Source organism: Carex rostrata, chromosome 19, assembly GCF_964058835.1.
Source record: "Carex rostrata chromosome 19, lpCarRost1.2, whole genome shotgun sequence".
NCBI classification, from domain to species: domain Eukaryota; kingdom Viridiplantae; phylum Streptophyta; class Magnoliopsida; order Poales; family Cyperaceae; genus Carex; species Carex rostrata.
In genome coordinates, this window is record NC_135936.1 from 1,291,698 (window position 1) to 1,318,128 (window position 26,431).

At 36.5% G+C, this 26,431-nt stretch overlaps 1 protein-coding gene and 1 long non-coding RNA gene across 2 annotated transcripts; one reads left to right on the forward strand and one right to left on the reverse strand.

The window, feature by feature from the left end:
• The first annotated feature begins 1,111 nt into the window (after nt 1–1,111).
• LOC144571672 (uncharacterized) lies at nt 1,112–2,654 on the forward strand. Its single transcript, XR_013517555.1, has 3 exons — nt 1,112–1,453; nt 1,898–2,037; nt 2,125–2,654. It is a non-coding gene; the product is annotated as an uncharacterized LOC144571672 (long non-coding RNA).
• Nucleotides 2,655–19,032: 16,378 nt separating this feature from the next.
• On the reverse strand, nt 19,033–22,418 carry LOC144572059 (stearoyl-[acyl-carrier-protein] 9-desaturase 5, chloroplastic-like). Its single transcript, XM_078321470.1, has 4 exons — nt 22,206–22,418; nt 20,188–20,689; nt 19,737–19,865; nt 19,033–19,497 (listed from the first exon to the last, which is right to left on the reverse strand). Exons 1-4 carry the CDS (start codon nt 22,322–22,324, stop codon nt 19,066–19,068), a joined length of 1,182 nt encoding a protein of 393 aa, XP_078177596.1. The 5' UTR covers nt 22,325–22,418; the 3' UTR covers nt 19,033–19,065.
• Between the last annotated feature and the right edge of the window lie 4,013 nt (nt 22,419–26,431).

Here is a 26,431-nt window from a genome sequence, read left to right on the forward strand (position 1 = left end):
ATGAAACTATTAAGAAGTTTTTTGTTTGCTATTGTCATATAAATAACGTCATTTGTGTATTGAGTCAAGTGGTGATAGAAAAAATTTTAAATTCTCACCACATAGGCATACGCATGAAATTCTTACATGTACAGTCTTCCATTGTGTTCTATGGCCCCCACTGCATTTTGTCTCTGTGAAGCCGTGGCATATGCATGGAAATAGGCTGTGTTATTGTCTCCCTCAAGTTGCTACTTCGTTTTGGCTCTCTGTTTCCATAGCTCTTCTTCATACGCTGCTAGATTAGTGTATCTCCTTTTAATTAACGCTTTGGTTCTTTTTTCTATCTGTGTTGGAGACCGTCTCTCTTATACTTTGTCACACCAGCCTATGAAATCTCTGCATACACCAATCTGTCTCTTGATGTTTCCTATTCGATCTCTTGTCCATTTTGTTATTTGTGTCTGTATTTTCCCCAACTTCTGCATACAACTGGTGTATTAAATGCCTGTCGTTTATCATCAACTTCTGCATACAATATGATGTCGTCTTCAAAGTAAGTCGCAGGTGGACCCCGCATGCATCTTCGCATTGACCTTCCCCAATAGTTCATGCGTCAACCTTTCTCTAACAAAAATAGTTGACCATGTAGATATAAATACTTCAGTGCATAGGTATAAATACTTGTAATACTTGATATTAATACTTTTAAATATCAGCAGTGTCATATGTGTAAAATATTAGGTATAAATACTTAAATGATGAGGTATAAATACTTGCGTGATGACGAACTAGAAAGTATGTCATTATGGATCTCATTTGAAAGATAAAATTGCATAGAAGATGTTCGTCGTTTTAGATTCACAAAATTTCTTATAGATCATGAGAAATATGAACGAGATTGAACAAATAAAATTGAGAGAATAATGAAGAGATTGAGAGTAGGATGACAATTATCAAGGCCCCATTACCTAAGAATTCGGCTTTTTAGATTGGTTTTAACTTTTAATTCGTTTTTTTTGTTATTTTTCATTTGGCTGTGACGGTTGTAAACCGCAAAAAATATTTTGGCTGACTCAATTTTGTTCAGTGTGTACCGAACCTATGGACTGCCCAGACTTATTAGAGCATCTCTTAGATCTTCTGAATGAATCGTAAAATTTTAATAAATTTACATTTAAATTTTGATCAAATCCGATCATGGACAGCTCATCTTGTCTGATTCATCCTCTCTCCTTCCCGCCACCTACTCGGAGCGGTCCTCGTTCGGTCGTTCCCACTGTACACCAAACCCTAACCCTAGCCGCCTCACTAACCCCTCACTAGCCGTCTAGCCGCAACCTTAATCCCAGCCTTAACACTAGCTGTTATGCAATTAAAACCCTAACTGTAACCCTAGCTTTCGTCAAAGTGATGTCTCTTCTATGAAAGATCTAGAACGAGAGACTCCTAAGTGCGTGATTCGCAGTATGTGGTAAGATTAATTTGTTCCTTTTGAAATATTATTTCTATTCTGGTAATTATCGGAAATGTCAAAATGTATCTCACGCATGTCATGTGCATGCTCTTCTTGGAAGAGTTTATCTTGAAATGAATATATTAGGTCAGTCAGATAGGAATCCATCCAGGATAGTACTGAATCTTGCATATTATTTCAAAAGCGCACTAGTCTGGACTAGATTTTATTCCCCGTTAACAGGGAAGATTTCTATGCCATTTTGTTTCTTGCAATATTACTGTTGTTACATCAAGTGCTATGCCATGACTTCAATAAATCCTCGAAGAAGATGACAATATTGTTGGGAGTAGTTAAAGAAAGCACAAATAATACTTTGAATATATTTCCCGGTAAGTTTTTAGTATTATTTTTTGTATGAGCAAACATGCCAATACTGGGTTGCCAATCTCTTGTGAACAGGTTAAATAAGAAGAAATTTTTTTAAAGAAATGGTGTGAACACTTTCATCTTCACCTTGCAATTTACGAACAATGGTCATTCCGGTAAGTTGTGGGACCAGATCTCTGATGTAGTCGACTTGCCGGCAATCCCGATACAAGGTACATTTTCCTTCGTTCCTCAGCATTAATTATTGTATTAGCTGCAGACTTATCCCTGTGTAATACCTGCTTTTGTCCAACATTCAGGAACAACAAAATGAACCCGTGGCATTTTAAGAAGTTTAGAAGGGTGATTCAGATATAAATTTGGCATTATTGTAACTCAAATTCGTCTCAGCCTATTCATACTTAGATTTAAGATCTCATGTTCTTTCAAATATTCATGTTATTCACTGATTTTGTAGAAGCACTTTATCTCACATTACAAATTCAATTTACTTGATAGATGGCTTTCTATCATTTTAGGGAGCTTGTTGATTTTTGCAGTATCACCGAGCCAACCTTCCGAAACATTAGGCTGTGTAACAAATTTTTCAACATTTGCCAGAAATGCTACCGACAAAAAATGTAGATTATCTCAGAATTAAAAAATATGTAATGTAATAGTAATATGAAGTGTTTAAAATAACAAAATTGGAACCTTTTGGTTAAAATTCCCCCCATTTATTCTACACAAGTGCTGTTTTAAATTTGAAGTTTTTGATTTGATTTTTTTTTTTTAATTTTGTCATAGCCATATATATAAATATTTGGGTAAAAGGTGGAGCATTCTATGGTTTCGGCATCTCTCATGTATTTTTTATATGAAATAGGTTTGATCGATCCTCAACGTCCAAGTATCTTTTCCAAATGCACCTGCATGTAGATGGTTTCATGAGAGAAATTGGAATCATAATATTGATGCAATGATCCTAGTAGTTTTCATATCAAATGTGCTACTCATTGGCTCATTGCTACATGTGATTGTCTTAAATCTTTCAACCATCTTGGTAATATTTGTCAAACCCATACTTGCTTATTGAGTATCATCCTTATTCGGAAAAAAATAGCTTTTTTAGACTCAGTGCCTTGCTTTGAAATCACAAAACTTGTTTAGACCAAAATTGAGTCTTGTTGTGATATAATTGAAAGAGATCCAGACCAAAATTTCATGCAAAAGCTCTTCAACAATAACAATAAGACTAATACATGGCATTTATGCTGTAATCTTGCCAAAAGCAAGAAACCTATATAAGATCCAATTTTTCTCTTCACTTGGTTGTTCAACTAAGGCTTTTGTGACTAATTAAAAGCAAGAAACCTCTATAAGATCCAATTTGAAATGTCCTTGCTTTAAATATTCAAATTCTCTACATTCTGTACTAGTACCTTCTTTTCCTTGTACTGTTTAATACTTGAAATGTCTTCTTTTCTTAGTCCTTTCAGGTTCTTTGTATTGCTTCTTTGTTCTGTTTGATTGGATTTTATTCTTGCTTAGACCTGAAGGGAATTAAAGGAACATTGTAATTATTTATAACTCCTTGTGGGATATGCTTGGTAACACTTTGGATGCATGAGATAACACTATTCCTGGAATAAATATGCTATTACTGAACCTAAGGCAATCCAAACAAAGAAGTGCTATTGCGAGTAGCTCAGGAACTGTAATGTTCTTAGAGCATCTCCATCGGCTTTCAAATACAATTGCAAATCTGACGTGGCATGGATGTCACAATTGCAAAACCTGCTTTCACCGATGGAGAGGAACATCCAATTTTGCAAGCTTTCATAATTTGAAAGCTTGCAAAAGCCTTTCATTTCGCTGAATTCCACCTTGTCGCTCCATCCAATCTATCTTTCATCTCCCAGACTCCCCTCTTCCTCTCTCAGCTAAAATTAAAATTCACAGGTGCACACCTCCAAGAATTTCCTCTCCCCCTTCCTGGTCATGCCACCACCTCCAATCTCCCCCCCCCTCCGCATCGCCACCGCCTTCGCTCTTCCTCGTTCCCCGTTCCCCGCATCTGATTTTTCACTTCAGATTTATGCTCTTTTAATTTCTCAATTCGCATCCAAGTTCGGACATTACTTGTAAACGAACCCTACGAAATTATCCACTCCAGAAACAACGGGAACGAGCAAGCGCGAGACCGAGAGAGAGAGCGAGAGAGCGAGAGAGAGAGATGAACTACGAGATCTGAATTGCCGGGGATGCGTGATGCGGCTTTAGGTGCACTGGTTGTTGCAGCAGCACCTCCATCTGGCGGAGCCTACCGTATTGGTGGCGTCAGCTATGTTCAGGTATATCTAACTTTAGTCTTTTCAGTGGTGATTTTTTTTATTCATTAAAATTTCCAAGCAAGTATTTTATTGACACGCATGCTGCATGTGGACTCATCAATTTCTCAAGAAACCAAATTATGATGCTGGACAAGTAGATTGATCTAGCAAAGTTATTGTTACTTTATAAAGCAGATAATAAATCAAGAACTTTGGAAGTGTATTTTACTATTTTACTTTGGCCCTACCTGTTATATATAAATTGATCCATCAGCAATTATGTGTTGCTGAGATCAATTGGGATTAATATTCGTTTCTATGACTGACGATAAGTAAATCTTTGCCAGTACAAATTTATCAACCAGTCTTTCCCAATAATATGAATTCCTGAAACAATTGAAGAATGTCATATTTACACGAGAAATTACTTGGACCGTTGCAGCATATATTTTTATCAGTAACTTAAATTTATCAAACTGTCCCCACTCCCTTATTTATACTCTACAGTCGTACCAACAATGAATAAGTATTTTTCACCAATGGTTTTAAGATGTAAATAATGATGGTTTTAAGATGTAAAAAGACCCATAGCACAGCACTGACTGTGCTATGGCTTTTTGCTCATCCCTTTTTTTTATCGGTTCTCAGGTTTTCTATACATGTCATGATACTTATTTCATGCAGCTATATTCTAAAATGGATTTGCTACATGTTTCATAATTTTTTATGATTTTATGCATATTTAATTCACTTCTTTTAACGTTAGGTGTTCATTGTTTTTGCACAATGTTCACCATCTTACATACTTCACAATTTTAGTACAGCAAATTGGTTCTTTGTTTTTGAATGGAACTTCACAGCTTTACATTTTAGTATCAAGTATACTATGTAACAAAATATCAATATTTAATTCTATCTAACATTTGAGTTAACACCAATGCTAATAACAGCATAGATGTCCATTCACACTTCACAGATAATTTCAAAATATGAATTTTATTCTGGTCACACAATTGACTGTTTTCTGATATTTTTCAGATCCTAACTATTTTCATTACTCCTATTAATTAGTTTGTCCAAATAATCTATAAAAATTCTAATTCCCTTTCCAATCTTTTGTTCAGTTTTGCTGGTAAACAAGTTTATTTAAAAATTAGACAATTCGGTTGTACCGGGCACGATACTAAGCAGTGTCAATTGTCAATAGTAAAATAGTAAATGCAGAATTAATAATCAGTCCAGAAATGACTTCCTTGAAGCGTCAACCGTCAAACTGATCTTGTTTTTTTTTTCTCTGCAGAAATTCCCAAGAACTTATTTAACGTCAACCGTCGAATCTATTATGGTATTATGGTAAGTAATATCGCTTGTTAGTGGCACCAAATTCAAGCCTGACCTAAAGCAGCTTGAATCAAGCCCCTCCAGGTTTTTATTTAACTTTGATATATATTTTAGAAGGGTATTCTCATGCATGTGTGTTATACTACCATTCCTTTGAATGAGAAATTTAGAAATGAACTACTATTTTTAGGTGGAAAAGAAAGAGAAATCAATTGAAAGATTGAAATTGTTGATGTGTTACTATTTAAACAACTTATCAATTTCACTGTTCGTGTTGTTTAAATAGTGCTTTGGTTTAATATGGGAAATGCTGAGTGTGGTACCCTTTTAGATGTAAATATCCAAGATGTAAATACCCTTTTAGATGTAAATATCTAAACAATATATTTGATTTCCATATTGGTATGAGCTTATAATAATTCAATAGTTCTTACATGAGGTTCTAAACTTTACAAATTCTAACAAGGATTGAATCACTCTGTACTAAGACAGGATCATAAACCCGTCGGGTTTGGTACTGATACAGCCAGAGAGGAACTGGTACTGGTAGTTTTGAAACATTGGCATATAAATTTTGATGAATTAATTTATGGTACAAACTACAAAGCTGCCTGAGATTGGTCCAGTCCTTCAGAAGATGTCAAAGTGGCATTGAGAAACAGAAGACCTTCGGCACATCTTCATGCACACCGCTACCAGAAGTTCAGTCAAGATTATGGAAGTCAATTCCTGACCAATTAAGCTAAATTTTTTGTTCTTCTTTATTCCTTTATTTGTTGTAGTATTAATCTGTTGCACTTATCCTAAACTTTGTAATAAGCTCCAAATAAGTCGTTGATCTTAAATATGAATGGAATTGAAATCTAGTTATTTCAAATGCTGTTGTTGCTATTATCTGTTTTAGATGGAAGCATTGTATTTTGTCTGTTTCATGGAGAGGAGAGAGAGCGAGAATTGTTTTTTTTTTTTTTTTTTTTTTTTTTTTTTTTCTGTTTCATGGAGATCAGAGGAGAGAGAGAGTGAGGGAGAGGGAGAGTATCGTGGAGAGGAGAGAGAGAGGGAGGGAGAGGGAGAGCGTATCCTAGATAGGAAGGAGCTAGATATCTCAACTATTGTGGAGAGGAGAGAGAGGGAGGGGTTTTACGTTGTTTGATTTTAGTATCTCATCAGTAGACGAAAAAAAACGAAAATATCGTTGACGTGGCATAAATGCAATTGCATGGATGTAGAGAATTTGAAATTACGTTTGGAGTTAATTTCATTTGACAGTTATTTTTTATTTGCAATTACATCTCAATTACATGAATGGAGATGCTCTTACTAACTCTACCAAAAGCTGGAATATCAAAAGTTGTTTGCTCTTCCAGTAAATAAAAAATAAAAAAAGCGGACTTGGTGCAGATTCCCCGTTAATATTTACTTCATCTGCTTGGTTTATTTGCATCTGCCAAAATATAAACAAAAGCAAAAAAAGATGAAGAGGCTTGATTGATAAAAATTGAAATCATGAAATATGACACAAGCCGAAAATATAAGGAGGTCGAATCAATCAAAATTGGAATCATCAGAAGTACTAGACACGTTTAACAATATAAGAAAATTCCTTTTTATAATTCTATTGCAATACAATTGCATAAAAAATAAATTTCCTACAATTTTCTATTCACATAGAAATAATCCATTCGGAGAAGTAAGAAACAAAAAAATACAGCAGAAAAGTATCAGAAAATAAAGACACTTGTAAGAACACATCTGCTCTAAAGAGCTCACATATATTTTAAAGTAAAGATGTTGTCCTCTTGAATCTGTCTCTCTAATAACCTTCCTTTTTTGTTTCCTATGTGGTCAAAACCCACCCTCTTCAATCTTTTCTTAAAAAGAAAAAAAAAAATTAAACACAACTCAAAACCCACCCTCTTCAATCTTCTTTTAAAAAGAAAAACAAAATTCAACACAACTCAAAACCCACCCTGTTCTTCTCCTCTACTGCTCGCCACTAGCTATGCACGCCGACGGTTGTGATGGCGGTCGAGACCCGGCGAGGGGAGCGTGGTGCACTGTTGAGATCCGGCGAGGGGAGCGTGGTGCACCGTCGAGATCCGATGAGGAGAGCGTGATGCATCGTCGAGATCCGACGAGGAGAGAGTGGTGCATCGTCAAGATTCGGCAGGGAGAGCGTGGTGCACCATTTGAGGGGGTCCATGCTAACCCAGCGAAGGTTGTCACAGTGGAACATATGAATATTTTATTAGTTAGATATGAATACTTTATTTGTTAGATATGCATACTTCATATTAGATATAAATACTTCTTGGAAGAGGTGGGGTGAGAGAGATGAATCTGACTTTTGAATGTTGAATTGTATAAATTATTTCGAACATGTATGAATATATACTTCATTTGTTAGATATGAATACTTCGTTTGTTAGATATGCATTCATGTTATTAGATATGAATATTTCTTAGAAGAGGTGTTAAAGAAGAAGGGTCTGACTTTGAATTGTATAAATTATTTCAAACATGTATGAATACTTCATTTGTTAGATATGCATTCATGTTGTTAGATATGAATATTTCTTAGAAGAGGTGTTCAAGAAGAAGGGTCTAACTTTGAATTTTGAATTGTATAAATTATTTCAAACATGTATGAATACTTCGTAATCGTCAGTATGAATACTTCATTTGTTTAGATATGAATACTTCTTTAGTTAGATATGAATAATATATAGATTCGATGTAGTGGTCCCCAATCTTGGCAAATGTCGCTTTCAGACAGTTGCGGTCCCCAATCTAGGCTGTCACAAGACGTCAACGGTCCCCCTGGTCGTTACTGGTTCCCTCCAGCTTGTGTTTACATATGACGAATGGTTCTGATAATAAGTATGAATACTATACATTCGTAGGTATGAATACTATACGTTTTGACTATTAACTCAGAGTATAAATACCCCCATATCAGATGTTGAAGTCTGTTAGTGGTCCCCTGTCGAAAATTATTTGTCTTTTAGTGCGGAGGACGTTTAGGGGACTGATATGGGGTACTATTAGTCGTAACCTATATTTTATCATGTAAGCCTTTCGAAGGATCATATTTAGACCAAGTATAAAATTAAATGTTTAAGGCCATTGCACTGAGGCCCAATTAATTTATCGCCTATCTTTATGTCGAATATTGCGTCTCTGGGCTTTTTAAACTGGGTGCCTATAAACCTACTTTTAATTAAGAAAGAAAAAACAAACATGATTATGATTTGAGTAAACTTTTCTAGATTTACTAGTGAATAGCTGAAACTGAAAGCACAAGTGCGTAATCATTAGTTATTTCACTAGTTTCTTCAGTGTCATCATCCTCCCTCTAATAAATCTGATAAGGTTGTGATAGAAAAACAAGTTTGATAATAACCTTAATTAGCAGTAATTTAATGACATGTAAGACTCAACTGCACATTGAGCGATTCAAATCATTAATTCGTAACAATCATCTCGGTCAAAGTGTTTTTTTCTTCTGTCTTTTTTTTTTTGTCCTCCCGTTAATTGCGAGTGAAAATTTTCCTCTACTATTTCTAGGCAAGTTTTCTTTTGAAGAAAACCATGGAAATTTGGAATGTGCCTTCGGTTTATCTTCTCTTGCTTTTGAAATCGGATATGACATCCGAAAAAAAAAGAAAAAAAATTCGGATATGACCAATAATCCATGTCCAAGTGGCTGGCATTTATTGACAAGGAACAAATTAATAATTAAATAAGCTGCCGGGCCACAGAGTGAATCACACACTGGACAAAAATATCCGTGGATCATAGGAAAATATCTTGCATCTACAATTAAAAAAGAAAGAGCCATAAATGGTCTTTTTTCACTCTCTATTCCATTCTCCATTTCCTGAAGAATAAAACAACCACTATTTTGTTTCCGCAAAGGTAATACATGTACCATTTTAGCACCAAATCAGAAGACTTGAGTTTTAAACTGAACACACGTATATTCAGAAGTCCTATGTTCAATCAGCTTGTTTCAATACTAAAATTCTCTTTTAGTATTTTCTATTTGTATGAGCACACGAGTTTTGTATTATTGTTAAATTTATCCTACTTTAACGGGTATAATACTGACATACTGTTAAATTTTTTTAAGTAAAAATATTGTTGTTAATTTATTTTAAAATAGGAATAGAAAAAAATAATATCCGTTCACCGTCCAAATTTTATGGTAAAGACGGGGAGTCCTTTCATATATATATATGTGCCGGATTATATATTTTTGACATTTAGAGTTATTACATAACTGATTAAGATGATCTCCGGAGTATGCGTATCTAATTTTGCCATTGTACATTTATACTTCTCTCGGAAATAAAAGTCTCGAAGGTGGCCTCTTCTTTAAAATAGTTGTTGGGATAGTTAGACATCATTTAATAGAATATATACTGAAAAGAATATCTCAGAGTAATTAAGCTATTTAAAAAGAATCCATCACACCATCAGTATATCAGAGTAATTACTGGTTTTATTGGCTTGTATGTGCGCCAATAGTTAAAGGGGAAAATAGAACGACCAGTCTCTTTTCTTGTATGTCCAACATTTTCCAAATATTGTTCAAAAAAAGAAGCGGTTCCCCCACACACATACACACGCTAACTAAACATATATATAATATGCAGGGGCAGATGCAAGCCAAAGAGAGACCCCTAATTTTAATTATGTATACTATAATTTAATAGAATTTTAATATTTTTTATATAGTTAAGCTCCTCATAAAATGTTAAAAGTGTGTTTGTAGCTCAGTAATTAGAATTCTCCTTTGTAGTTGTATTCAAATTTTAACTGCCATACATTCAGTATCTTACATTTCAACCCTCCAATCTAAATTTTCTACTTAAACGGTTTCTACCCCGTTGGGAAAATGAAGTACAAACAACACTAATAGCACGTTTGGCGGTGAATAAGGCAAAAATGAAATTAGAAAATTCCAAAGGTTCTGCCACAATCAATTGGTCACATCACAGTGTGGGTTTGCTTGATGATCAATCAATGCTGTCTATAATGAAGTAGACAATTAATGCCGTTGCATCTTACTCTTCAAATAATGTAGTATAGACGATGAGACATACTGTCCTCAGCCTCTGTATATAATATAATAATTCTTGCAAAGAAAACGGATTTAAGACCCTGTAGGACCATTTGCCTCCATGACGGGTCTAAGTGGGTCCCAATCGTATAACCCAAAACGAGGAAGAAGTGGGTCTGTGAGTGGAGTGAGCATTGTTGGAATTAATTTCTTCATTTCTGTAATTAACACAAATGGTGTTGGTTTGAAGACAATTAACGGGTCCAGCCCGTTTTGCTTTTAGCATCGGCAGGAAACTCAAACCGTTGGCATTGATGCCTTTTGCTATCGGTAGAAAAAGTCAGCCGTTGGCTTTTGACTTTGATTGCTATCGGTAGAAGGAAACAAACCGATGGTAATTTGGTTCTAATTAAAGCTGCTGCCTCATTGCTATCGGAAATCAAAGTGAACCGAATCAACCGATGGTGCCTATTTCATAAGGCGCTTAATTGAAGCAGGTCTTTTTTTGGTATTTCTTATATCGGACAAGAATACCAAGCCGATGGTGATTTAATTGTTATGCTTTAATTAAAAAGGGTAAGCCGTAACTTCCAGAGACTGGGTCACTTCGTTGTTTTGAATTGAGCAGCTTCTGTTTGTCTTTGCCTCTCCGCTTAGTCTTATATCTAGGATTTGTTCTCTTCTTCTTAAAACTTGTAAGAGAGTGTATGAGAGAGTACTATTGAGAATTTCTAATCTTTTTATACTTGTAAGACTCTTTGATTTAGTGGATTTGTGCTGTGTGTTTCCGTAATTTTTTTTCGAAAGGGTTTCCACGTAAAATTTTGTGTCATCTCTAATTTCTTGTGCTTGCTTGCTTATTGTCTTAATTTCTTGTGTGATTTTTCATTTATTTGCTTACCTCATATTCTGTGTGTACTCAACAAGTGATATTAGAGCTTATTGAAGCTCAACAAGTGGTAATTATATAAGTTGAATCATATTCTGTGTGCACGATCGGACGGATGCCTCCACTGTCATGAATCATTATAACCATTTGTCCATTTGATTTGTAGTGCTAATTATATAAGTTGAAGACGTCTAAATCTATGATTTTCTTAGAAATTAAAAAAAAATCAAATGATTGTTTTTTCTTTTGAAAAATAGATGGAATCACGACATTTACCAATGGTGCTGTTCCACCAAGAAATCAAGCTGTTTTCGATTGGTCAAAAATAGTTTTCAAGCAATTATTGTGCCCAGGATGGAGTTTAATGGTCTGAAAAATACTGATGGATGTGGTTTCAGAAACCTTAAATATTTAATTTTCGATTGGCTTCACCTGGTGGAACCGTACATTGGTGCAGTTCCATTTATTTGAATCAAAGAGAAAAACAATAAATTTATTTTTCCGAAGAATTAAATATTTAATTTCTAAAAATAAAGATCCTAAATCTATACTCATTTTTACTTCCTGTTATATATTTTATGGTTATTTTCTTTTTTTCAAGGCTTTATATTGAGTAAATTAAGCTAGCGTGTACTATGCTTACCGAGAAGGCTTGATGAGAGTAAATATAAAATCTATCGGATTGACTTCAAACGACGAATTCAAACAGTTGAAACCGATCTACTTTATGAGTGATGCGTGTACATGCAAATTTTTCAAAATTTCAAATTTATTTAGTACAAAATCAAGTGATAAGAAAATGAAGGTGTATGAGTTATTTTGATGCATCAATTTTCATTATTTTTTTACTGCTTAACTTTGTATTACATGAATTTAAAATTTTTGGATCTATACCACACTCATAGAGTAGGTCAGTTTCAAGAATTTGAATTCATAATTTGAAGTCAATTCGATAGATTTGGAGTTATGCTCACCAAGTGATCTTCTTGTTGAGTGTAGTGCACTCTAGCCATACTCGCTTATATTTTATGGTTATTTTCATTGAATAAAAAGGATTAATCATTGATTAAGAAATTTTAGTTGTGTGTAGCACAACAGGTCTCCCAAAAATACAGTTCAATTAGGCTCCAACATTGATGATAACGAAGAGTTTACACATCACCCAAGTCTCAGATACCTAATAACTCAAATGTAGCAGTTAATGCACAGCCACGTTTGTAAGGTATTGGTTAGTTAATTCTGAGATTTGGAATACAGATAGTCCGTATCTTGATATAATTTCAATCTCTGATTCTATCGCGACCAAATCCTATCAAAAAAGCTACCAAATCTTACCTGAAATCAATAGAAACCCACATGATTTGTCAAGTGTCATGGTATGAATCAGAACAAATGCAGAAAGTAATTAAGCATGATATGGGGCCCCGTCTGTCCCCAGTACACCACGCAGAAGCAATTGCCTTCAATATCATCCAAGATGAAAGTTCCTATAGTTTCCCAAGAAAATTAAAATTATTTTTCTTCAGAACACCAATACCAAACATTATATAAATTGACTAGTTGTAAAATTATTTCTCTCTTCAGAACATCACAATACCATATATAAATTGACTAGTTGTAAAATACATGAAATTGCATCGAAATACAAAATATAATAAACCAGGCATGCAAGGGTATCAATTGTTTGGTCAATTGGAAAACGACATGTGCACTCAAGTGTAATGGGGGCATGGGCATTATGGACCTGGACCGCTAGAATGAAACCCTACTGCTGAAATGGATTTGGTGACTTCAACTTCACCCAGAAGGTCAATGGACTCAAATGCTAAGACTCCTGTATTGCATAACGGACGAGTTCAGCCTGACTCAGCAGGCTTCCGAATCTTTCTTCCTAAAGGACCTAGCACAACTTGTACTATTCTACACAAATTCACTCAGGGTGCAAGTAGGACAGCCGTTAAGAGTGTGGCGCTAGAACAATACAGGGTTGTTTACTTATCATCGACGTACTCGATACTACACAACACAGGGATTCAGTCTGTACACCACCGAGTGTTGTGGAAGCTCAAGGTACCAATAAAGGTCAGGGTATTTATATGATTACTGCTGATAGAGAGGATTCTTACTTAGGAGAACTTAATTATACGAGGCTATCAGATAAACATAGGGTGTAAGCTATGCAGCGGTGTCAATGTGGAGACATTGGGACATAACATGTGGTCCTGCCCATTCGCCAAGAGATTCTGGCAGGGACTATGTGCCCAAATTAATGTACCCACACGGATGGAGCAAAACGTTGAGGACGCATGGCTCCTGAGATGTATAACATTACAGGGAAGGACTAGGCATCGATGGGACATGGCCTGGGCGGGAGGATGTTGGACGCTATGGAAAGAAAGGAACATAAGAACTTTTCCTGGGCGGGAGGATGTTGGACGCTATGGAAAGAAAGAAAGGACTAGGCTATCCTTGATGAAGGAACACATGAAATGCAAACGGTCACTGAAGGAACAGAAGGCCAGAATGATTCTCTGCCGCCACAGAATTCTGACATGCACGCAGGAGAAGGTTCGGAGCATCCACCTCGAATCACATGCCAAATGCAATCGGGAAAGGGTCAAAAAAGACAAAATAGAACTCAGCCGCCTCAAACACGAGGCACCTCGCGTTGGGCTCGTTTTAACTCAGAGGGGAAAGTTGATGGGCTTCCGGCGCTTGGTCCAAAAACAGCTATAAAAAATAAAAGGAAATTAGTCCGTATGGGCCAACGACAGCTAGAGTTAATTAGAGAGACAACCTCTCAGGATTTAATTAATGGGCCTACAACATCTGGGCTATGTGCCCCTCCCAGACAGAAAAGAAGAATTGCGGCCCCTCGCAATAGAGCAAAGCAACCGAAACAGAGAGCAAGCATTAATCTTGATCCAGAGGGATTTGTTCAGGTAGAGGTTGACTATGAACACCGCTTGGCCATTGCTGCCGCCTGTGGCTCAAGCCTGACAATGGTGACAAGAGCTTTACAAGAAGATAATGAAAACAGAAGAATCCCAAGGAAAGAGAAACACCAGCTCAATGAATCCCAAGCCAATCTGACAGAACCGGAAAATATGGGCGACCTCCAATTCAGTTTTGATCCGAGCTCAAGCGATGAGCTCTCGGATAGTGAGTGTTAATTAACTGCTATCTGCAGTTTTTTAAAGTCGTGTTGTTTCCTTGTTTTCAATGAATTTTAAAAAATTCAAGTTACTTTCATGGAATGTAAGAGGTTTGGGGAATTTAGAAAAATGTTTGGTGGCAAGAAAAGTGCTTAGGGAAGCACGTGTAGATGTGGTTTGTATTCAAGAGACTAAATGGAATACATTTGATCTTAATTACGTTTCATCTCTTCTCCCTTCTTTCTTTGAAAGACGGTGTGTTTATTCCCGAGCTATTGGGTCGTCGGGAGGTTGTCTAATAACTTGGCGGAGGAGTTTTGCTTTAAGATCCTCCTGGGCTACAAGGCATACCATCACAGCAGTCCTGACAAATTTAAATTCGGGTCAGCAATTTGCAGTGACTAATGTGTATGGTCCCACTCCTGATGAAGAAAAAGGAGGTTTTATACAGGAAATAAAAAAACTTGCAGAATTGGTCAAGGACCCATGGTTGATGGCAGGCGACTTTAATCTTGTTAGGTGGTTAACTGATAGGAATGGAGATATGCGGGGGATCAGCCTAATGTGCGCTTTCAATGACGTAATTAGTGAATTAGCACTGTTTGATATCCCTCTGAAGAATAGACAGTTCACTTGGTCCAGTAAGCGACCGGTCCCTTCTTTCTCAAAACTAGACCGGGTTTTCGCAACACCTCACTGGACCTCACACTTCCCTCATCTTGTTGTAACTGCAATGGAAGTTATCATATCAGACCATGCACCTCTTATTTTAACATGCAAGCAAATTCAAAGAAGTGGCAAACCATATAGGCTTGAGACCTTTTGGTTTCGATTTGAAGAAGTAAGGCAGAAGATAAAAGAAATATGGGGAAAAGAAAGTCAAGGCCGAATGGGGGAAAATGGGAATTTCTCTAAAAAAATGAAGGTTATGCATAGAGAGCTTAGACAGTGGCACAATACCAACTACAGCCACATGGAGCAACAACTCCAAAATTGCAAGAAGTCAATCAGTTTTTTTGACCAACTAGAAGAGAAAAGAACTCTATCTAAGGAGGAATTCACTCTCAGACAACACATCAGAGAGAGGGCCTACTACCTCTCATCCTTGGCAGAGACTAAGTGGAGTCAAAGAGCGAGGTGTCGATGGTTGGCCGAGGGCGACAACAATACCCGTTTTTTTCACGGCTTTGCGTCTTCTAGAATGAGAAGGAATATGGTGCTATCTTTGATGCATAATGGGTCTACCATAACAGATCCAGAGGCAATCAAGACCACTTTTCTAGACCATATGCAAAGCCTGCTTGGTACCGAAGCCCCTGTGCAGGAGTTTGATCCAATAAAGTTATACCCATCTAGCGAGCACATTGCAGGTATACAATCTGATTTTTCATTGCAGGAAATAGAGGCTGCAGTTGCTCAGCTTGCCAAGAACAAGGCCTCAGGCCCAGACGGACTGCCAAATGAATTTGCACAGACCTATTGGCCCGAGATCAAGGAGGAAGTCGTCTACCTGGTTCAGGGCTTTGGCAAAGGAGAAGTCAACCTACAGCCCTATAACCAAGCCAACCTCATCATGATTCCGAAGAAGGAGACCATACAAGGGGTTCAAGATTTTCGCCCAATAAGCATCATAAATCTCATCCCAAAAATCATCTCTAAACTACTGGCCACAAGATTATCAAGGATTCTCCCTGAACTGATATCACCTCGACAAACAGCATTCATTAGGGGGCGACAAATTTCAGAAAATTTTGTCACAACAAGAGAGATGCTCCAACACATTGCTCACTCTAAGGCCCCGGCAGTTTTCCTCAAAATCGACTTTGCAAAAGCCTTCGATTCGATCAATTGGTCTTTCTTGCTAAAGGTGCTGCAAGCGCGAGGCTTTCCACCTAGATGGATAAAATGGATCAGTCAACTGCTCGAAACTGCCTCGTCAAGAGTGATAATAAATGGGGACTCAACAAGGTTCTTTCCTCACAAGCGGGGCCTACGTCAAGGGGACCCCCTTTCACCTTTGTTATTCATTCTAGCGGTTGATGTTTTGCAAAGTATGATACGATCAATTAATGAATCGTTACATGCGCAAATCACAACAAAGCTGCAGGAACCAATCATTGCTCTCCAATATGCCGACGATACGGCCATACTAGCAACAGCCGACCTTACCACCTTGATCTCTTTAAAATTGTTCCTTCGTATCTTTGCTGCAATTTCAGGTCTGAAAATCAACTATTCCAAAAGCTCTTTCATCCCCCTAAATCTCACATATGAGCAAAGGAAGATAGCTCAATGGGTACTTGGCTGTGAGCAAACTAAGTTTCCGATTAACTATTTGGGAATGCCATTAACAATCAAAAGGCTGACAAGAGGCGACTTCATGCCTCTCATAGAAAAAATTGAGAAAAGGCTACAAGGGTGGCAAGGCAAGCTTATCTCAAGAGGAGGTAGATTGCAGCTCATTAATTCGGTACTTGCTGCCATTCCGATTTACCATATGACGTGTTTTGTGCTACCAAAATGGGTTATCAACAGAATTGACCGAATCAGAAGAAGGTTTTTGTGGGGTAAATTAGAGGGTCAAGGCAGGGGCATTTCTCTAATCAATTGGGACCTAGTTTGCACCCCAAGGAGAGTGGGTGGTCTAGGGGCGCCTAACTTGGAGATTCGAAACATCTCTCTCGTTCTAAGGTGGTGGTGGAAGGCATACACAGACTTTGAACACCTCTGGGCTAATACAGTGAAGGGTCTCAGATTAATAGGCACTCAAACGGATGGTCCAAAAATCTGGATTGTTGGCGGCTCTTTTTTCTGGCAGCAATTGATCAAGCTATCCCACATTTTCATCTGGAGTACCAACTGGAAAGTAGGTACTGGTACGCAAATCTCCTTCTGGTACGATGCTTGGCAAGACACCCCACTGAGATGCCTAAAGGATGGCCTACCTAGACCGTTTTTTCAGAGAATTTCCTTAAGAGATGCAGAGCCCATAATCAATGATCTATCTCCCGAAACAATTCCATGGCAGACTTTCACAACAGAACCAGATACACTGCTGTGGAATTGGACAAATTCGGGCACCTATTCAGCAAGCTCATTCTATAGGGTACGCTCAATAGAAGCTTTGGTAACTTGGGAATTCAATGAAATCTGGCACAGTCACGTACCAGCAAAGGTCAGGTTCTTTGTATACCTCCTTTTGAATGATCGAATTCTGACTCATGAAATCATGCTCAGAAGACACATGAACTGCGAGGGGAAATGTGTGTTGTGTAATACATGCGATCTGAAGACTTCTGAACATCTTTTCTTTTCATGTTCCTATGCAACAAGAGTCTGGGAAGAGGTTGAAGAAAATATGGGACTCAAATTATTACGCAGGGGAGAATCTGTTTGTCAGACATGGGAGGCATCAAGAACAAATTGCAAAACATTAAGCAAAGGGGAATGGTCAGCAAGATTCATGAGTGTGATATGGGGGCTATGGAAACAACGAAACGAGAAAGTCTTTCGCAATAAGAATCTACCACCTAGACTGCTGGCTCAAAGGGTTATAGAAGAGGGATCCTTATGGATAAAATTTTGTAAAGGGGCTGTCAGAAAAACAGGGATAGGCTAACAGTTAGATGCTTCACTGCATACTGTGCTTGATAGAATTTAGAAAAGAAGGATCTTTTTGCTTAATTTACACGATAGAAGTGGTAATTTAGGCAATTTGATAAGAGATGTAATCGGGTCCTCCACTGCATATTGTGCATGGAGAGCATCAGTTCAATACACCACTTAGTAGCTTCTACTAAGTTTTTCAAAAAAAAAAAAAGAACTTTTCCTGGGACGAGTAAGACAATGGGAATATTAATAGATGAATCCACAATCGATTTGAACTAGGAACTATTTGTATAGAAACAGGAGTGTTAGAGGGTTGCTAGATTAGGCGAGAGCGTCTGTGCACTCCTTGCAGCGTTATTTACTAAATAGCTTAAATTTCAAATAGTTAAGGTGTATTGTAAATACTTTTTCTTAAATATATTTCGTTGCCGACAACTTCAAAAGAAAAATTGTCTAAAATGCAATAAATGATACAACAACATGATCAGGTCCATATTAATTAGGGTAATTGTTAGATATCACATTGTACTTCCACATTAAAAACAACAACAGACGTACAACATTTAAACACAAAAAATAAATGCTGATTAATAAATAATCAGTGGACTAGACTATTTTTTTTTTGAAAACTTGGTAGTAGCTACCAAGGTTCGTGAGAAGAAATCGAACTCTCGATCTTTGGATATAACAACTCTAGGACATTTTTCTAACCAATTGTACTACCTCCCCTTTCTCGACTATTTTGCACATGAAAATTACAACAAATTAACACATGATACAAACGCAAAATAAAAGTGCTGGTTATCTGCAAACCCTTTCGCCCTCTCTACTTTATATTTTATTTTATTTTTTTCCATTTTCTACTAGCTTCAGAGTACGACCTCTCTCCCATGAATCCAGCTAAACTGCACGGTCTTCCTCTCCTTGGCACGGCTCTGAGCCCTCTCCTCAAGCCTCCGAATCCTGGGGGCAAGGGTACACACATAATCCTGTGCTCTTCTGCCTTCACCAGAGAGGCCCACAAGGTCCCCGACCTCCCATTGCGCCACTAGGAATTCGAGAATATCGGCATGGTCCTTGGCAGTGTAGACTTGGAGGCGCTGCGCCACCATTGAGAAATGCTTGAAGAGGTCGTGGTCACGGCCATCGTGCATCAAGTGTGCTGGCATCACAATTTTCTTTTGCATCATGTTTGCCAGGGCTAGAATTGTGCTGTCAGGGTCAATCTCAAGCAGCTTCTTCACAATCTTTGTGTACGCTGTCTCATGACGCTTCTCGTCTGATGCAATTGTCCCACATATCTACAACAAAAGTTTGATTGATTTTATTTCATGAGCTGCTCACATAAATAAAATTATATAAGAACGGCACAATTGTATGTAAGGCTATTCATTCTACTTGTACTGGTACCTAATTGGGTACTGTGACAGTATTATTATTATTATATGTCGCAAACATGTACTAAAATGAAACTAGCGTGGCAATCAATGATCAGATGCCAAAAGAATATATATCTTAATTTACACATTTCAAATAGTACCTGAGCGAGCTTAAGGTCCCCATATTCTTTGGCACGGCGGGCAGTGTTGCTATGGGAAATGAATGTGGCTCTTTCTTGGAATGAGGTATATATAAAACCCAGGTATGGGTTGTGCTCTACCCTAAATGCCTGTGAAGCAAAACAATGTTGAGTATGTATGCATGGCTGCAGCTAAAAATACTTCCGCGTAAAATTCTGATGGTTCATTTAATCTTTTCTCACAATGGTTGGTTTTTGTTTATTGGCTTTCTTACTGGACTTATGTTTTATGTGTTCAATTTAATTTTCCAGGTTCTAACTATAAGCTTTTCATAAAGGACAGAGAACAAATTGCCATACCCATCAAAGTTTCACCAAATAAGCAATCAATACGCTACTGGTATGACCTATCCAGATCAATTCAAGATACTACAATTGTATGGAGATAATACAAAACCATGTAATTCTGTACCATTCCGGCACCAATCAGATATTGGATTGTCTTCTCAATCATCTTCATGTCCACACGGCCCGTTAGATACAGGTACTTATTCAACAAATCACCATGCCTGTTCTCCTCAGCAGACCAGCCACGGGACCAGATTGCCCAGGTCGTCGGGCTCACACCAGTATCATCCCTAACCGCATCCATGGTGTTCAGCAGTTTCTGGTAAGTTGGCAGTGCTTCCTCAGTTATCATGTTTCCAACCAGGCATACAAAATAATCATCTGGAATTTCTTTTGCCTGCATCTGAACCTCCCGCACTTCATCATAGAATTCGTCAGTGGAAGGCTCTGGAAGGAAGTCTTGTGGCTGCCAGCATTTTTCCACCGGCTTGAGAAGTGGCAAGATGTTTTCTCTGGCCCAGGGCTCGAGGTTATTGAAGATCTCGATCTTCTCTGGAGGCATGGAGTAAGAAACTTGCATGTGTACCTTCTGTGGAGAGCTCAACGGCTTTTCCCCAGTTTGAACCCTTGAAAAGGAAGAAGTTATTTTATAAGAACCAGTGGACTGAAATTTCTTTAGCCTCTCTTTTATTCTGTTATGTTATTTTTCTTAGCTCTTTAGTGTTCAATTGCAGTCTGAGGTATAATAACTAGCAAGGGTTGACTTAAGACAATTGGATCACTTGAGTCCCAAATTTTATGCAGTTGGCCTCAAACTGCAAGTAACCCATAAATTTTCTGCAACTATCACAAATTCTGACACCTAATTGACTAAAATATAGAGTTAATTGCTTTAAAATGTGGTAGTGAGGAAATAGATCTTTTTTTTTTCAAATAAGTTCCTAATATTTGAGGTATATAACTATATATGCAATGCACAGATAATAAACTTCCCCAAAATGAACTGGTGAAATATTAGACAGATGAACAACTCCAATTTTTGACACTAACGGGTGCTACTTATTAGATACTGTAAGATTCTAAATAAAGTATAGCTCGCCAAGACTTTTGAGTAATGGGAGTCAAAAATATAAAAATATATAAGAAAAATAAATTTCAATGACATAAATTTGTTTTAATAAATTAAATATTAATAATTTCAACATTTACATACTTCAAGTAGAAAAGTTTCAATAGTTCCAAGTTCTACACATTGTACAATGCTCATTTAAAAAAAAAAAAAAGAATGGGGGTCAAAAATATAAATCTTCATAAAAAATATGGGGTCAATTTATGGTACCCATAGCAATTTACTATAAAATATATAACAAAATTATATGGTGATAACTTATTTTTGAAAAAATATGGGGATCAATTGACCCCCTATTTGATTCATGTACCTCTGCCTCTGCTTGCCAGACAAATTAAACAAGGAGGCAATAAATATAACAAACTATCTCAGTTAATGCTACTAAGTGATCATAACGGCAAGCAGCTAGAAATAAATGATTTGATCATTCTTCAAATGTCTTGCTTTGTAAAAATTAAACATTACATATAAATACGTAAATAGAAGAAAATATCTTCTTTCAGGGTTCAATGTTGACCTGTTACTCAACTGAAGCCGAATTGTTATTCGGTATGATAAAAACATTTTTGTACTTTCCCCTCACTTCAGAAAATTTAGGTTATCCAATTCAAGTGAACAACTGGAAGTCTGGAACTACATTTATAAGAGAGAGATAGAGATTCACATTCTGATAAAGACGGATAATCAACAGACAACAGAAAAAATTATAATTTTAATGAACAACACCTCACCAGTCACCACCCCCTCCCCCTCCCACCACCACCACCACCACCACCAAAAAAAAAAAAGGAAGCCTATTAAAATCCAATGAAGTAACATTGAAAGTAAACTAGGGAGACAGACAACACTCCCGGATTGAAGTAACATTTCAGTAACCGCTAGTTGATGACATCCACATTAACAGAAGGACTAAAAAACAAACAAAAAAAAACTCACCAAAACCAAAACTGACGATGAACAATTAGCATTTAGCAACTGTAACATAGAAAGGAAAAAAAGGAAAGGGAGCTCACTTTGTAACTATATCCGCCATGGAAACCTTGAGAAGGCTGAATCTCCTTTTTTTGTAGCTTATGAGTGGTGGAGAGGAAAAGGAAATGAACAGCATTTTTGAAGCCACTTGAAACGCCATTGTTGGTGCTGCTCTGTTCTACAGACAGAGAGAGATGTAGAAAGAGGCAGTAGCCAGTAGATGGATTTAAATAATGGCATGAGCGCAGTATGGAGGCAAGTAGGGGTGAGTACATTGCTCATAACTCGCTCATTTATTAATTCGCTTAAACTCGCTCATTAACAACTCGAGCATGAGCATGCTCCAACTTGCTCATTTAGAATTTGCCACATCTAATCCCTGCCACATTCAATCCAAAGTAAATTTCTGCCACATTAGCCTTACCTCATTAAATTCTGTGTAATATTCATAATTTCTGCCATGATAGCTGTTGGATTTTTATTAGTGTTGTTGTTAGTTTCGGTTGGATTATTCTATTTTTGTAATATGTTGATTGTTGTCTATTGATGCTACTGTGAAAGTATTACACTTTGTTGGATGATATTATTGATTTTTGTTATATTCTATTGTTGTTTGTAGGACGATAGCTGTGAAAGTATCACTGTTGAAGTATTGATTATACTATTGATTTTTGTTGAATTTTTATTATATTTTATTTAAATGAATTATGACAATTTATTAAGTTTTAGTACTCATAACTCGTGAGCCGCTCACAACTCGCTCATTTCCGACTCGCTCATTTATCAACTCGGTTAAATTCGCTCATTTACTAAATGAGCATATTCTAACTCGCTCATGCTCGCTCATTAATCACCTCTAGAGGCAAGCCCAACTAAAATTCTAAAGGGAGAAATTACTGATTTGCCCTTGTATTTATCTTTTATATTTGAATATTTATTTTTCTTTTTAGATTTGTTTTTTTAGTGACAGTTCAAGAATGAGAGAAGAACCGAAACACAATTTTTCTTATTTGGTTTTCTACATCCAGCGCCAAAACCAAGTACATCAAGAAAATATATTAAAACATATGGTACCTACAGATAGTGGCTACAATTTTGCCTATCCCTTTGAAAATCATTAAGAAATATACTCATAGCCCATAGGAGATGCACTCATTGGGACACATAACACCGGGAATTTTTTTTTCATAGAAATTAAGAAAAAGGTAAAGAGAGAAACAGAAAGAGTGCATGGTTTGTAATACTGGTAGAAAGATCAGTATAGATTCTACCGATTCTAATAATCAAAACAGTTAGAATAGGTAGAAATTCTACCTATCTAAACTTCATTTCAAACAAATCTGTAGCAATTCCTGTTGCTGCGAACATATAGGAGAAATAAAAACAATAAGTTAGGATCGGTAGAATTTCTACCTATTCTAACTGTTTTGATAGTTTAGATAGGTAAAATTTCTACTTATCTTAACTATTTTGATTATTAGAATTGATAGAATCTGTACAGATCTTTCTACCAATATTACAAACAATGCACTCTTTTTGTTTCTCTCTCTTCCTTTTTTTTTTAATTTCTATGAAAAAAAAAATTCCCATAACACCTCAAGTGACTTCTTGCTTTTTGCCTTTTCTTTACCGTTGCATTTATTTTCATTTGTACTTCTTTACCGTTGAATTTCTTTCTACTTGAAGCATATAGTTCCACGTAGTGTATTAAAAACGGTCTGGTCCAAATTCGGTCGGGCCACGGGTTGGCGGGGTCACACAAGTCCGGTTTTTTGAGGTCAATCCAAATCCGTGCTCAACCGTTGGTTTTCACGCTTCACTGTTCGGTACGGTCCATTTTTTTTTTAAAAAAAAAAAAATCTGGTTTGGTGTGTGTGTGTGTGTTTTTTTTTTTTTTGGGGGGGTGGGCGGAATAAGTAGTCATTTTTTTCAAAAAGAATTTGAATTCTAGGGGTGGGGGTTGGAGAAGGTTTAGCACAGGTTGGGGTGGGTTGGAAGGAGTTAGGTCCGGTTTGGAGCGGGTTTAGTCCGGTCCGGTCCGGGTTCGGTCCACGGGTTGGCTCAAAAAACTTAAACCGAGTCCTTCCTAAATCCATACCTAGCAAAGGAACGGTCCAATCCGGTCCGGTACAGATCCGGTTCACAGATTGAATTGGCCAGTTCAGTCCTGGACCGGGCGGGTTTTATCACAACACTAGTTCCACGGCTTGTTAGTCCAAGAATGTATATATATAGATATACCTTTGTAATATGTAATGTAAGATATATGAGATACATTTTCATCAATAATACAATTCATTCAATTATTCCATTATTTCATAATACTTACTTTTAGATGAATAACACAACTATCCCGGTTTTCAAATATTTGACAAGACTATATCTAGTTTTTGAAATCTTGTTTTCAGAATTTTGATTAAACTTATGCGTTCAGATAACAGAAAAAGAAAAACCGATACGAATGCATTCCGATTATCGGATCTGTTTCTTCGTCCTGTTCTTAGAAAAGAAATTCAAACACGCATGAGTTGATCAGTCAAAATTACCGAATGGATGAGTTTAGTTCTTAGGCATAGTCTTGTCAAACTTTCAAAAAACAAGCTGATAGTTGTGTTATTCATTTAAAACTTTCAGTATTTAATTCTACAGTGTTAGTGTTAGGATCTATTGTAGTGGTAGTGTAATTCACTTCCAATCTTGACAAGTAACACAAGCAAATAATTACATACATAACACATATATGATGTTGTGAGAACTTATGAAATGTGGTGAATGCATATATAATAGAATTTGGCTAGTATAACATTAGTGTCATTTCAATCTATATAACACTAATTTTAAAACCTATCAAATTGACTTCAAACGGTGAATCCAAATCGTTCAAACCGATCTACTTCATTAGTTGTGCGTTTACATGCAAAGTTTATAACTTTTTGAATTTATTTAGTATTAAGTCAAGCGGTCAAATGTGTGAGTTTTTAAGTTAATTTTAATACATTAATTTTTCAATATTTTTACCGCTTAATTTGATACTAAAATAACTCAAAAATATAAAAAATTTGTATGTAAACGCATAACTCATAATGTAAATCGGTTTGAACGGTTTGAATTAGTCGTTCGAAGTCGATTTGATAGGTTTTAGAGTTGGTGTTATATAGGCTGAAATGACACTGATGTTATACTAGCCAAACTCTATATAATACTAACGAAATGACTTGAACAGTTGAACTGCTTGTATAATTTAATGACCTTTCATAAAAATATATAATAATAGTCGAGTTACATTAATATTAATAAAGAAGCAGTCTATATATCTAACAACACAAGCATATTTTTATTTTGGTGTTGTCTTGGCAACGTTGATCATTGAAAAATAAGGTCAACATGTTGAACAGGGTCAGCTAAGTATAGTCGATCCGATCCTGATAGGTACGAATTAGGATTGGCCATAAGTCTGATCCTGATTACCCGTTCTTTCAGTATTGTCTGCCAGACTGCCACTCAAATCCGATTCTGATGACTTCATTTAATTTGACTGATTGCTAACTATTTCTCCACTAGTGGTTTTGTTTTGGGATTCTGATCGTTAGTAATGCAATATTTTGCTTGAAACATAACTTTATTAGATGGTCCAAAATCTCTTTCAAATTGTGATTTTGTATCTATTTTAAAAAATAGTAATTTTTTTTTTAAAATATAAAATTTGGTCTCCAAGCATATTTTATTATGAAGATCATGTTGAGCGGTTCGGATCGACTGTTCAGACTTTGAAAATTGAGATAAAAGATATAGTTCATGTGAAGCATATTGGAGCATCAAAATGCTCAACGTCCCTTATCTTTATTAGCCTAAAATAAGATTTACTTTATTCACCCTGTTAAGTACGAAATATGAAATGATAAAAGGAAATGGGAGTCGGAGAAACTTTCCGGGATATGTTTCAAAAACAAAGATACAAGTTGATGGAACTTTCATAGGATTGCCTCTGAACAACCAGTATAAGACATAGGTAAAAGATGTCAATGACACCCTTGTATTTGTTTGTTAGACCCATATCGTATTCGATAAGACAGAATGGGTAACTTTTTTTTTTCATTAGTTTATCGGATATGAATAAAAATAATTTTTTTTAGATAATTTAATGAGTAGAAATATAAAAATACTTTCATCTAGGACTGGGCAAAAGAGCTCGAACTCGTAACTCGCTCATTTACATCTCGCTTTAACTCACTCATTTACAACTCGAGTTGGCCAACTCGTTTAATAA